Source organism: Oncorhynchus kisutch, linkage group LG30 (genome assembly GCF_002021735.2).
Source record: "Oncorhynchus kisutch isolate 150728-3 linkage group LG30, Okis_V2, whole genome shotgun sequence".
NCBI classification, from domain to species: Eukaryota; Metazoa; Chordata; class Actinopteri; order Salmoniformes; family Salmonidae; genus Oncorhynchus; species Oncorhynchus kisutch.
Genome location: NC_034203.2, coordinates 28,190,286 through 28,203,304, shown reverse-complemented (window position 1 = coordinate 28,203,304; position 13,019 = coordinate 28,190,286). Strand labels below are relative to the sequence as shown.

The 13,019-nt window shown below is 42.8% G+C and overlaps 1 protein-coding gene across 1 annotated transcript in view; it reads right to left on the bottom strand.

Moving 5' to 3' along the window:
• LOC109874721 (arf-GAP with GTPase, ANK repeat and PH domain-containing protein 3) overlaps positions 1–11,113 on the bottom strand; it is a 261,538-nt gene extending 250,425 nt beyond the window's left edge. The window contains exon 1 of the mRNA XM_031810043.1: positions 10,254–11,113. Within this exon, the coding sequence (XP_031665903.1) occupies positions 10,254–10,623 (370 nt within the window). The 5' untranslated portion in view covers positions 10,624–11,113. The remainder of the gene's footprint in view (positions 1–10,253) is intronic.
• Positions 11,114–13,019: the final 1,906 nt, after the last annotated feature.

The following is a 13,019-nucleotide window of genomic DNA, read 5'->3' as shown; positions in this document are numbered from 1 at the left end:
ACGATCACACTCACTTTGAATGGAGTAACAGAGCTCCTCTCCACATTCATTATGCTTCTAGTCCTGGTGTGATCAAATATTACCATAGACATGGAGTAGATGGAAACAGGTCTCAAAAAAGCTTTAAGTTTTTTACAATTCCCCACAACCCTCTACAGTCGAAACCAGATTATAAAAATATTTAAAATTTAAAAATAATTTTAAAAACCTGTCCATCAATGAGAGAGAAAGCCTTTGTTCAAAAAGACAATGGAGGACATTCTACTGTGGAGGGAGCATTGCATCACATTATTCACTAAGACCTATGCAGTAATGGCCTTGTGAAGAGAGTACTGAGGGGACGACAGAGCCACTGCATAGTGCACACAGGCAGCCCTACCACGACCTCACAGACACATTCATGCCCTGTGATTGGCTTTGCCGCTTGGCACATCCCTGACAACTGTAGGGGTCTGAGGTCAGAAAGAATGTTGGAACTCATCTGAATAGGGATGAATGTAATGAGCATTTTGACGCCGTGAAATCGCATGGAGAAACGACGGGACAAAGGGGCTTTTGACACGGAGAGCAGGGCGTGTGCAATCGCCATATCAACTGCCACCCATGCATCTGTCAAGGCTTGGGGGAAAGGCTTACTGTACTCCCATATTAAATTATTCAAATGTTACAATAGGCTGGGCTCGATGGGGGGAAAAAACGATTAAGGAGGATCTTTGACAGTTCTCTAAGATTCAACAGAGATGAATGGTCTTCATTTTCTTGTTTTCTCTCCAAAGAAACCAACATTGTGCTGCTAGGTTGGTCGATAGTCAGTTGCTGGCGTAGATCTAGTATTTTCTTCTCTAAAGTAAAAGTTAAAAGCAACAGCAGAGGAAACTTTGTAGAATGAGCCAATCCCCACAAGGGTGACAGGCATGATGGCTTCATCCAGCTTACAGGTGTTCACTCCAATCTTTGTTGGTTCACATGTATGAAAGACTGGGGATGTGTGGCACTCTACATCTCTTTGAAGAAAAAGGAAGCTTTGCAGTCACATTCTTAAGAGCACACAACTACCATCTTCCAGTCAACCCTATAGTAACGAGGTGCATTGTGGGTTTTGTTTTCCTCTTCCTTAAAACGAGAAAGAAAATGTGTCCATTTACAAAATAACATTTGAAATTCAAAACCGTTGGTGTCAAAATAAATAGTCAAATGTCAGAGAAACAAAAGCGAAAATTTCAACAGTCAAAGACACATTGTACTTCCAGTGATCTAAAGATGACGGTATTTTGTTCCAGTTTGTGCTCCTCTCAGAGGTTGAATACATGGGAAACCCAACAAGCTGCAGGTTTATTTCAGGTTGTCCTAGTGTGGCAGGCAGATGTGTTTATACGCCAGGCTTTACTTTGGTACAGATTTAGAGCCAGCAAACAGTCTCCCAGCTACTCTATAAACACAACATTCCACATTAAAACACTTCATAAGAGACGCAGGTGGTGGGGTTGACTGACTCTTTCACTCTACTCCCTTGTAAAATGACTGGTTCTGTGATGACAAACTGAAATAGACTGGACTGGTTTTCTTTATACACTAGTAGCAGCAGTGCCTTGGCTTTGACAAGGATGCTCCATACTGATCAATACCTGTGGATGTCATATCCCACCAGTATCCAGAAAAAAACTATTCACAACTCCCACACATCTTATACTAGCCTCCATAATATCGATCCACCACCTAGCAGAGCTCCTGTGCAGAAAACACTCTAACTTCAATTTCCGCTCAACGTTGTGGGCCTAAAACTGTTTTTTTTGTGGATGACTGAAGGTTATTTGAGAGTGCAAAGTAAGTGAAAAGGAGAAACCGGTGCCTTAATTGGGGCACACAGACCACTGTGTCCATACTACCAGAGGAGAAACCAAATCCATAGGAGCATGCCTTACTGTTTAATTATCAGTCTGATGGGCAGTGTGTCAACACTGTGAGAGCATTGAGAATGCAAACAGCACTTGCCATAAACCCATAAAAATAAATCGGCATCACTGAATATGACATCAGTTAGTCATTTCATTCTCATTTCAAGGGTAGAGGAAAAATCTGCAAAAAGGAGAGACGCAACATCTTCACTACGTTCTTATGGGCCTCTAGAGAGGTTACGTTCACTATGGTAATTGACTAAAGGAGAGATGTGTTTAGGCAGGCTGCTTGTGCCAGAGGACAGCTTATGTTATGTGCCACACTCTGGCAGCAGGCTGGGCTCCCCTGTGTCTTCCTCTCTCTCCCTCTATCTTCTCTGTCTTCTCTCTCGCTCTCTCCGTCTCCTCTGTGTTGTCTCTTCTAGCATTTTCTGTACACAATGTGCCATTGTGCTGTACTCAATACTGAAATGAGTGCAGGCTTGTTAGCCCATGCTCGAGATCCCCATATTGCATCACTACCTGGGGCAGCTGTGGGTTCAGGAGGTAAGGCCACCGGCCTGTCCTTGACATTGGTTAGTGTCTGGGTGAGTCCCTTGAAGCCAAGGGGAGTTTGAAACAACAAGCATAGAGGTATATGAATAGTAATAATCAAAACAAATGATGAACAGATGTTAGGATATAAACAGCAGCTTATTACAACACCTACAGGCGTCAGTTGTGTTTATTACTGTACAACTACACCCTCTTAAGACACCTCATATACTAAAACATTGAAAATCTGAGATTCTATCGAAGAAAGCTGGGTTAGGTTAACTCAAGACTGACAGTCAAATCTTTTCCAAAATGAACGGTAAAAGTTTAATGTAAAAACATAAATGAGGGTAACAATTACAACAGCCTTCATCACCAAATGAAAGGAGCCATGTTCCCAAGAGCAAGCCTTGTTAATGGAACACAACCCTGGTTCTCATTGGAATGACTGGCTAAATATAACACAGAAATAATCGGCGAGGAGCTGCTTCTGTATCACACTGATCTAGATTTTACTTTTACACTTTTCACAGCTAACCCAAAAGTGTTTTCATCCTAAAGCAGGCGTGCCCTCATTCAAATCCGGCCTACCGGTAATACCATTGAGGCGATGCAGTGTGAATGACACTACTGTTTAAAAAATAACAAGCCTCTCTTCCCAGCCTTTGACCTATAAAAATCTCAGTCACATCTGAGATTATGTATTTTATCTGAATGGCCAGTGTCCCAGCTCTTTAAAACAAATGAATTACACAGAGGGGATGTAATATCACCAACGTGCAATCATTGGACAATAAACGAGGCACGATCACAAATATCCTACCAAAAGTACATTAAAAAAGAACTGTAATATCTTATGTTTCACGGAATCGTGGCTGAATGATGACATGGATATTCAGCTAGCGGGATATACGCTGCACCAGCAAGATAGAACAGCACACTCCGTAAAGATGACGGGGTGTGTGCATATTTGTAAACAACAGCTGGTGCATGAAATCTAAGGAAGTCTCTAGATTTTGCTCGCCTGAAGTAGAGTATCGTGTGATAAAATGCAAACACTATTTGCCAAGAGAGTGTATTCAGCTATACTTCCGTGGCTGTTTATTTACCACCACAGACAGATGCTGGCACTAAGACCGCACTCAGTCAGCTGTATAAGGAAATAAGGAAACAGGAAATCGCTCACCCAGAGGCAGCGCTCCTAGTGGCCGGAGACTTTAATGCAGGGAAACTTAAATCAGTTCTACCTAATTTCTACCTAACATAAATGTGCAACCAGAGGGGAAAAAAATTCTAGATCACCTGTACTCCACACACAGATGTGTACAAAGCTCTCTCGCACTCCATTTGGTAAATCTATCCTCCTGATTCCGGCTTACAAGCAAAAATTAAAGCAGGAAGAACCAGTGACTCGGTCTATAAAAAAGTGGTCAGATGAAGCATTGAAGATGTCGTTCCCATAGCAACGATTAAACATTCCCAAACCAGAAACCGTGGATTGATGGCAGCATTCGCGTGAAACTGAAAGCGCGAACCACTGCTTTTAATCAGGGCAGGGTGACTGGAAACATGACCGAATACAAACAGTGTAACTATTCCCTCCGCAAGGCAATCAAACAAGCTAAGCGTCAGTATAGAGACAAAGTAGAATCTCAATTCAACGGCTCAGACACAAGAGGTATGTGGCATTGTCTAAAGTCAATCAACGATTACAAAAAGAAAACCAGCACCGTCACGGACCAGGATGTCATGCTCCCAGGCAGACTAAATAACTTTTTTGCCCGCTTTGAGAACAATACAGTGCACTGACACTGCCCGCAACTAAAACATGCGGACTCTCCTTCACTGCAGCCGACGCGAGGAAAACATTTAAACGTGTCAACCCTCGCAAGGCTGCAGGCCCAGACGGCATCCCCAGCCACGCCCTCAGAGCATGCGCAGACCAGCTGGCTGGTGTGTTTACGGACATATTCAATCAATCCCTAACCCAGTCTGTTGTTCCCACATGCTTCAAGAGGGCCACCATTGTTCCTGTTCCCAAGAAAGCTAAGGTAACTGAGCTAAACGACTACCGCCCCGTAGCACTCACTTCCGTCATCATGAAGTGCTTTGAGAGACTAGTCAAGGACCATATCACCTCCACCCTACCTGACACCCTAGACCCACTCAAATTTGCTTACCGCCCAAATAGGTCCACAGACGATGCAATCTCAACCACACTGCACACTGCCCTAACCCATCTGGACAAGAGGAATACCTATGTGAGAATGCTGTTCATCGACTACAGCTCGGCATTTAACAGCATAGTGCCCTCCAAGCTCGTCATCAAGCTCGAGACCCTGGGTCTCGACCCCGCCCTGTGCAACTGGGTACTGGACTTCCTGATGGGCCACCCCCAGGTGGTGAGGGTAGGCAACAACATCTCCACCCCGCTGATCCTGAACACTGGGGCCCCACAAGGGTGCGTTCTGAGCCCTTTCGCTACACTCGCACTAACATCTGCTAACCATGTGTATGTGACAAATAAAATCTGATTTGATTTGCCACGCTGATCCTCAACACTGGAGCCCCTCAGGGGTGCGTGCTCAGTCCCCTCCTGTACTCCCTGTTCACCCACGACTGCATGGCCAGGCACAACTCCAACACCATCATTAAGTTTGTAGACAACAGTGGAAGGCCTGATCACCGACAACGACAAGACAGCCAATAGGGAGGAAGTCAGAGACCTGGCCAGGTGATGTCAGAATAACAACCTCTCCCTCAACATAACCAAGACTAAGGAGATGATTGTAGACTACAGAAAAAAGAGGACCGAGCACGCACCCATTCTCATCGACGGGGCTGTAGTGGAGCAGGTTGAGAGCTTCAAGTTCCTTGCTGTCCACATCACCAACAAACTAGAATGGTCCAAACACACCAAGACAGTCGTGAAGAGGGCACGACAAAGCCTATTCCCCCTCTAGAAACTAAAAAGATTTGGCATGGGTCCTCAGATCCCCAAAAGGTTCTACAGCTGCAACGTCGAGAGCATCCGGACTGGTTGAATCACTGCCTGGTATGGCAATTGCTCGACCTCCGAACGAAAGGCACTACAGAGGGTGTCAAAGGAAGGCCCTAAAAATTGTCAAAGACCCCAAGCCACCCCAGTCATAGACTGTTCTCTCTACAACCGCATGGCAAGCGGTAACAGAGTGACAAATCTAGGACAAAAAGGTTTCTCAACAGTTTTTACCCCCAAGCTATAAGACTTCTGAACAGGTAATCAAATGGACTATTTGCATTGTGTGACCCCCCCGACCCCTCTTTACACTGCTGCTACTCTCTGTTTATCATTTATGCATAGTCACTTTTACTATACATTCATGTACATACTACCTCAATTGGCCCGACCAACCAGTGCCCCCGCACATTGGCTAACCGGGTCTCCTGCATTGTGTCCCGCCACCCACCACCCCCTCTTTTACACTACTGCTACTCTATGTTTATCATACAGTATATGCATAGTCACTTTAACCATATCTACATGTACATACTACCTCAATCAGCCCGACTAACCGGTGTCTGTATGTAGCCTCGCTGCTGTTATTTATTTTTCACTGTCTTTTTACTGTTTATTATTTCATTACCTACCTATTGTTCACCTAATACCTTTTTTGCACTGTTGGTTAGAGCCTGTAAGTCAGCATTTCACTGTAAGGTTGTATTCGGCGCACGTGACAAATAAACTTCGATTTGATTTGATATCATATCTTGCTTAATGATTATCAGCTTAATATTAGCATAATACAAATAATCAGTTAACTAAAGATACATTAAACAATGAATAAGTAATCTCCTCTTTTAATTGGATAAGAAACAAGGCCCAGAAGTCAAATGGAGGACATTTGAATGATCGACCGATCCGATTCAGATTCTACTGCACATGATTATCTCTCTGCCCTCCTGTAATACTGTAAGGGACAAGGAACCATTTGGTCATGTTTAGTTATTGACAACCAGAAACAGACCCAAATTCATCTTCTGCTTTGATCCTAACCCCTCCAAGAGACACACACAGGTTGGAGAGGTTAATGTTAAGTGTTCCATCTAAATCTATGTAACTTCTCTTACATAAGTGGTCAGGGTGGACCCTAGCATGGAATCTTTCACAGATACCTCCAATAAGAAGGCACATTTTGTTCTTCCCCTTGACACGCTTGGCACTGTGCATACCCCGGGTCTCAAAGTCACATTCATAGCTTGTCATATTCCTCTACACCAGAAAATGTGGCATATTCAAGCAGTTATATCAGACAGTGAGCTGCAAACAAACAAGTTAAAACATTTATATTAAACAAAGGGTCATTATAAACCATGTCTTCTGCACTACATTGTTTGTATGACAGTCAAAAGCATTGGTTATTCTGTATTTTCTAAAAATCAATAAAACATTGATCACCCACAACAAATAAACAAGCTCCTGCTGCTCCTTTGTCTCGGTTCTTCTGATTGCAGTAAATTTGCTCACTAGAGACAAACTGGTGCTTGGCATATCAAACATTACTGTGAAGGGAGTGGTGAGAAGAGAAACCTCACCTAGTATTATCACTACTCCCGATGATCTGTCTCAAAGAATCGTTGGTGTTTCACGATTCACACAGAAGAAGATATGTTCGATAGTGGCTGCATTTCTCTGTTGGCATAGAATTGTTATTCTCTCTCTAGTATTTTCAACTGAAGGCATGAGATCCATTGGTTTCTTAGCAACAGAGACTGCAATGATGCAAGATCGAAGGGGAACGTGCAGTCCTACAGTACAGGTGAAGTCTAGTCGACTACACTAATGTCTCCTGTTGCAGCTCTTCTGGCTTTCTACAATGGGGACATTAATAAGAAAGCTAATACACAGTATGTCAAATATGAATGCATCTAAAAATGGGGAGCTTGCTGAGAAAAATACAAATAGATGTTCATTGTTTTGGGGCATTGGACTTGGTCATAAGGTACACTAAAACAAATACATAACTTGCCTTGCCTGGGGAAGAAAAATAACTGTCTTTCATTTCCGACTAATTATTTTTTGGTACAATTGAACAATCTAAAATGATCGGATTTTAAAAGGGGAAATGTTTTTTCCTAATTTGTGTCACACACTCTGATCTGGCAGTGAACCAGAAAACTGCTCATCCTCATTAAAACAAATATTCTGCATTTAAGAGGGCAACATAAAAGGCTCTAGTGTTTCCATATTCAGCCATTGCATAAAGCCTCGCATTCATTGACAAAATGATGTAATCATTTGCATCAGAACAAGTCGGTGCTATTCCTCAAAGCCTAAAAGGAGACTTATCTTAACACATCCATAACAAGTACTACAGGATCAACCCCAGTCGCTGAAACAACACTGCTGTGTCAACCACGGTGAATGTTATGATGGTACGAGGCACAGGTCATAGACCTCATCACGTACCCACACCAAGGGAACATATCTCATTCAGCGCTAATGGCTCATGCCTGAGTAGAGCTGCTACTAAGAAGAAGTTTCTCAGAATCTCTTAAAACACACCTTGAGAAAAAGTGAGGTCATTGTCTGCCATTTAAAGACGGCATAGTGAAGTAACTTGGAGGTTAAATCTGATGGAAACATGGTTCCAGTTGGTGAGAACACAGAGTACATAATCTAATATTTAATTATGTTCACTGCACCTCTACTCAATAGTTATCAAACCCATACAACTGCAAATTCACTGGGTGTACAAAGGAACACCTTCCTAATATTGAGTTACACACACACGGTGTCCAACGCGTTCCACAGGGATGCTGGCCCATGTTGACGCCAACGCTTCCCACAGTTGTGTCAACTTGGCTGGATGTCCTTTGGCTGGTGGAGCATTCTTGATACACATAGGATACTGTTGAGCGTGAAAAACTCAACAGCGTTGCAGTGCTTGACACAAACCGGTGTGTCGATCACCTACCACCATGCCCCATTCAAAGACACATTTTTTGTGTCACACCTATACAATCCATGTCTCAATTGTCTTGAGGCTTAAAAATGATTCTTTAACCGGTCTCTTAAAGTGGCTTTAACAAGTGACATCAATAAGGGATCACAGCTTTCACCTGGTCAGTCTGTCATGGAAAGAGCAGCTGTTCTTAATGTTTTGTATACTCAATATAGAGTATGCATCATTCTAGCAAGTCAGCATAATGGTACAGATATTGATTTATGTGTAGGTTAGACAACCCAACCTATTCTACCTGTTCCCTTGCTGCTCTGTTGATACGTTTATACCTGTGAATAACAGTGTCGCTCCAATGCATTCATTATGTTAGAGCTCCCGAGTGGCGCAGCAGTGTGCGCTAACCAAGGTAGTCAGGTGCACGGTGTTTCCTCCGACACATTGGTGCGGCTGGCTTCCGGGTTGGAGGCGCGCCGTGTTAAGAAGCAGTGCATCTTGGTTGGGTTGTGTTTCGGAGGACGCATGGCTTTCGAGCCCGTACAGGAGTTGTAGCGATGAGACAAGACAGTAATTACTAACAATTGGATACCACAAAAATTGGGGAGAAAAATGGGGTAAAATAAAAATATATATATAATAAAATAGAAAAGAGAGTCCCATAGGGCGGCACACAATTGGCCCAGCGTCGGCCGGGTTTGGTGGTCATTGTAAATAAGAATTTGTTCTTAACCGACTTGCCTAGTTAGATTCTGAGACATGAGAATTCACTGTTGGTGGAAGTGAACCCCTGGCTTTCACATGGTCACACAATAGACCTATATCTTAGGTTTGTTCACAGTTCCTCTTATGACAACGACCTGTGTGGGTCATTTCACTAGATAATGGCTCATGTTACAGGTACTACCTCCCCCCTCTGCTTTGAACTCTGATTACTTTTCCTTTCAGTCTCCTATGCAAGTAACAAATACATGGGTAAACACTTGATGTTAGCACAAGACTTTCCCGCCACTAAGACCAGCTCTTTATCTTAAATCCTTAAACACAAGTGTGAGAATTAATCTCTAAATCCAAATGAGGATTTAAGTCAATGAGCCGAATTTAAACCTTTGGAAATGGATAGAGTGGTGGTGGAAACGTGCATTAGATCTAGGTGTCTCGCCAGAGCTTAAAGTGTGATGTACAGAATCTAAACGACTATGTCACAGGTGATGCAGAGTACAGTTTGAGTGGCATATTTTAAGAAATAGGTGTTCTTACTGTTAGGTTATATGGGATACTGCTTGGTATTTGAGAGAAATAATGTGTGCTGCAGTGAGGCGTCTTTATTCAAATCTATAGGCTACTGAACTCAGATTGCAATGTACAGCAAATCAATGCATATCTATACATGTTTTTGTTGTTATTCAGCTGTGAAGTATATTTCCCTGTGAAGGCCTACTGTGTCATAAGCACTACTAGTAGGGTATATTCTATGATGTGCCAATATAAGAAGCAATAAAATAAGAAACACAAAGAAAAGGTGGTTCAACACAGGAGCACTGAGCAAGGGTTTTCTATTCTCCTCCCATGACATCAGGAAATTCAGGCATATGGAATATTAATTGATCTGCCTGTATCATCAATTACAGTAGGCTAGCCCTTGCATAATGAATGTTTGCATTTGCAATGTTATTTCCTAAACTCATCCTAGGACGTTCCTGCACTGAGCCTCACAGAAAGTGAGATTGTTGTCACCAAACAATGAGCTGAAGACTACCTCCATGGAGACCATGTTGCCATTGCCCATCAGAGGAGATGGACGACTTGGGGGTTGTTACATTGCAAGTTGCCTACTTGTGACAATTGCTGAGAACCACACTAGCTTTTTATCCCTCCTACTCACCTTCAATAGAGATCACATGTTCTCGGATCTGGTTCTGCAGGGCCATGTCATCGATGCGTTCGATCAGGTCGTAGATTGAGTAAATGTTCGGGTGGACCGATTCGAACCGATGGATCTCAGCCCGGATGGCTGCCGAGTTGGACAAAACAAACTGCTGGTTGCCTTGTTGGCCGGCCTGGGAAGCCTGTCCTGATACTGTCCCCGAACAGAACTGACCCTGCCCGGAGCCTCCGGATGATCCTGATCCGAACTGGGATGGGATGGACTGGGGTACTGGTACAGGAACGGGCGCTGGGACCGTGCCTGGGGTGGGCATGGCTGGTTGAGACTGCTGCGCGATACCGGACACCGACCCCGATTGGAAATTCATCTTGGTTTGAACAAGTAAGTCTTTACAATAGGAAAACAAATTAATAGACCCCTATTCTAGGAGTTAAAAACGATGTGATCAAAAAAAATCCGCGGGAACTAGCAAGTTGTCTGAAAACGAGATTGCACAGACGCATCAATAGTTGGTCCCCAATTGCAACAAAACGCGGTTCTTATTCATACTATCAAAACTTGAATGTGGTTCATTTTCCGTTATAAGCTATAGGCTACTGGGCGCTTTCGCTTTGGCCGTGTCCTGCCCTTTTCCGGAGATCACAAACCGCAATGCCTACCACTAGACACTCCTTTTCTGGGCTATTCGGTCCCTTTTAATGGTTTAATTCATCGAACGGTTTTCTTTGGCTGCTCTGTCAAAAGCATACAATGGGCTCGGCTTCGGCAAGGCGCCCGAGTCCACTACCGACTAAATGTGTTGTTTCTGCGTTGAAATGAAATCGCGTTGATTCCTCTTTGGTCCAAGTGGTCCCTGCCCAGCACCCTCCTCCGCATTTTGTAACGTCACATATCACGTAAATGTACTTGAGGTGGGGGAGGGAGTAATTCGATTGGATGATTATGTGGAGGAAGAATAAAGCAGTGCTCATCATTTGAATAACCTAGCCTATCTGACAGTTATGCAACCAAATAATTTGGATGATAAGAGAAAATAATTACTCAGATACGTTTTATGTAGGTTACTTTATTGATGTATTCCCTTTTACCCCTTCCCCAATAGGAGACACACACGGTCAATCGCTCTGGTGTGTGTCCTCTCTTATGGTTTACCTAAAAAGCAACATTGAGGGGGGAGCTATTATATATGTGTCTCTTCAACATCCTTCATCATGTCACAATACCTTCAGGGAAATCTTTTCAGCTTTATACCAAACAATCAACACTATCTTGACCTATACACTATACAACCGAATATGACATTTAGCCAATTTCTGCTTTCATACATTGAATTCAGACTATTCTCTGAGGGGGACCCCTTCCTCTGATTCTTTTCCTTCTATAAGGAAATGTGTGCAGTGTTTGAGTTAAAAAGCCTACAGAGCACCATTCAGCCAATTAGGTTGAAAAGTAGCCTTTCAAAATACATCATGGCCGATCTTCAAATAGACATGAATATTATGTAGAAGACATAACTTCTGAATGCATCAATCAAATGTAAATATCACTTCTCAAACAAGCAACATAAATGTAATGCATTTCTCAACATAACCAAAGATAAGCCATCACCATGGTAGGATAGTGAGGCATTAGTTATCCTTAATTAGAAGGTACTCCAAGTGAAGAGAAGAAGCCATCTACTGGTCTGGCTGTACAACAGCCATTCTGCAGTGGTGTGGTGTGAGAGTCTGGATACAAAATAATTCTGACTAATGTGACTAGAGGAGATTCCAGACAAACACTAAAATAACCCCTTGTGGGAAAACAGAGACATTTGTATTCAGCATCACATTGCATGTTTTGTAGAATGAGCTCTGATGAAAAACCTTTTCTGCAAATAAAGTACATAGGCTCATCCTTCTGGGTTATACTTGTCATTAGTAACACTGAAATTACTAGTCACAACACAATGGTATAGAGAATGTTGCTACATTGCCGTCATCGCAGTCCCAGTTTCAACATAGTTTCATTAGATGAGATTCATAAAATGTTATGTAATGAAATAATGTGTCTAGCCCTCTGGTAGATTACAATACAGGAATGAAATAGTCTGCATGCAGTACATACGAAAGGATTCAGACCCCTTGACTTTTTCCACATTTTGTTACATGAAAGCCTTATTCTAAAATGTATTAAATCATTTTTTTACCTTCATCAATCTACAGATTAAAAAATAATAATAATAATAATTTTAACCTAGGTAAGTCATTTAAAGAACACATTCTTATTTACAATGACAGCCTACCCCAGCCTAAACCAGTCTACGCTGGGCCAAATGTGCACCGCCTTATTTGACTCTCAATCACAGCCGGATGTGATGCAGCCTGGATTCAGCCTGAACCAGAGACTGCAGTGACACCTCTTGTACTGAGACGTAGTGCCTTAGACCGCTGCACCACTATGGAGCCCCATAATGACAATACCCCATAATGACAAAGCAAAAACAGGTATTCTGAAAATTTGCAAAAAAACGACAGAAATATTTACATAAGTATTCAGACCTTTTACTCAGTACTTTGTTGAAAAACTTTTGGGCATGATGCTACAAGCTTGGCACACCTGTATTTGGGGAGTTTCTCCCATTCTTCTCTGCAGATCCTCTCAAGCTCTGTCAGGTTGGATGGGGAGCGTTGCTTCACAGCTTTTTAAGGTCTCTCCAGAGATGTTCAATCAGGCTTACATAGCCTGGAGGTGCGTTGGGTCATTGTCCTGTTGAAAAACAAA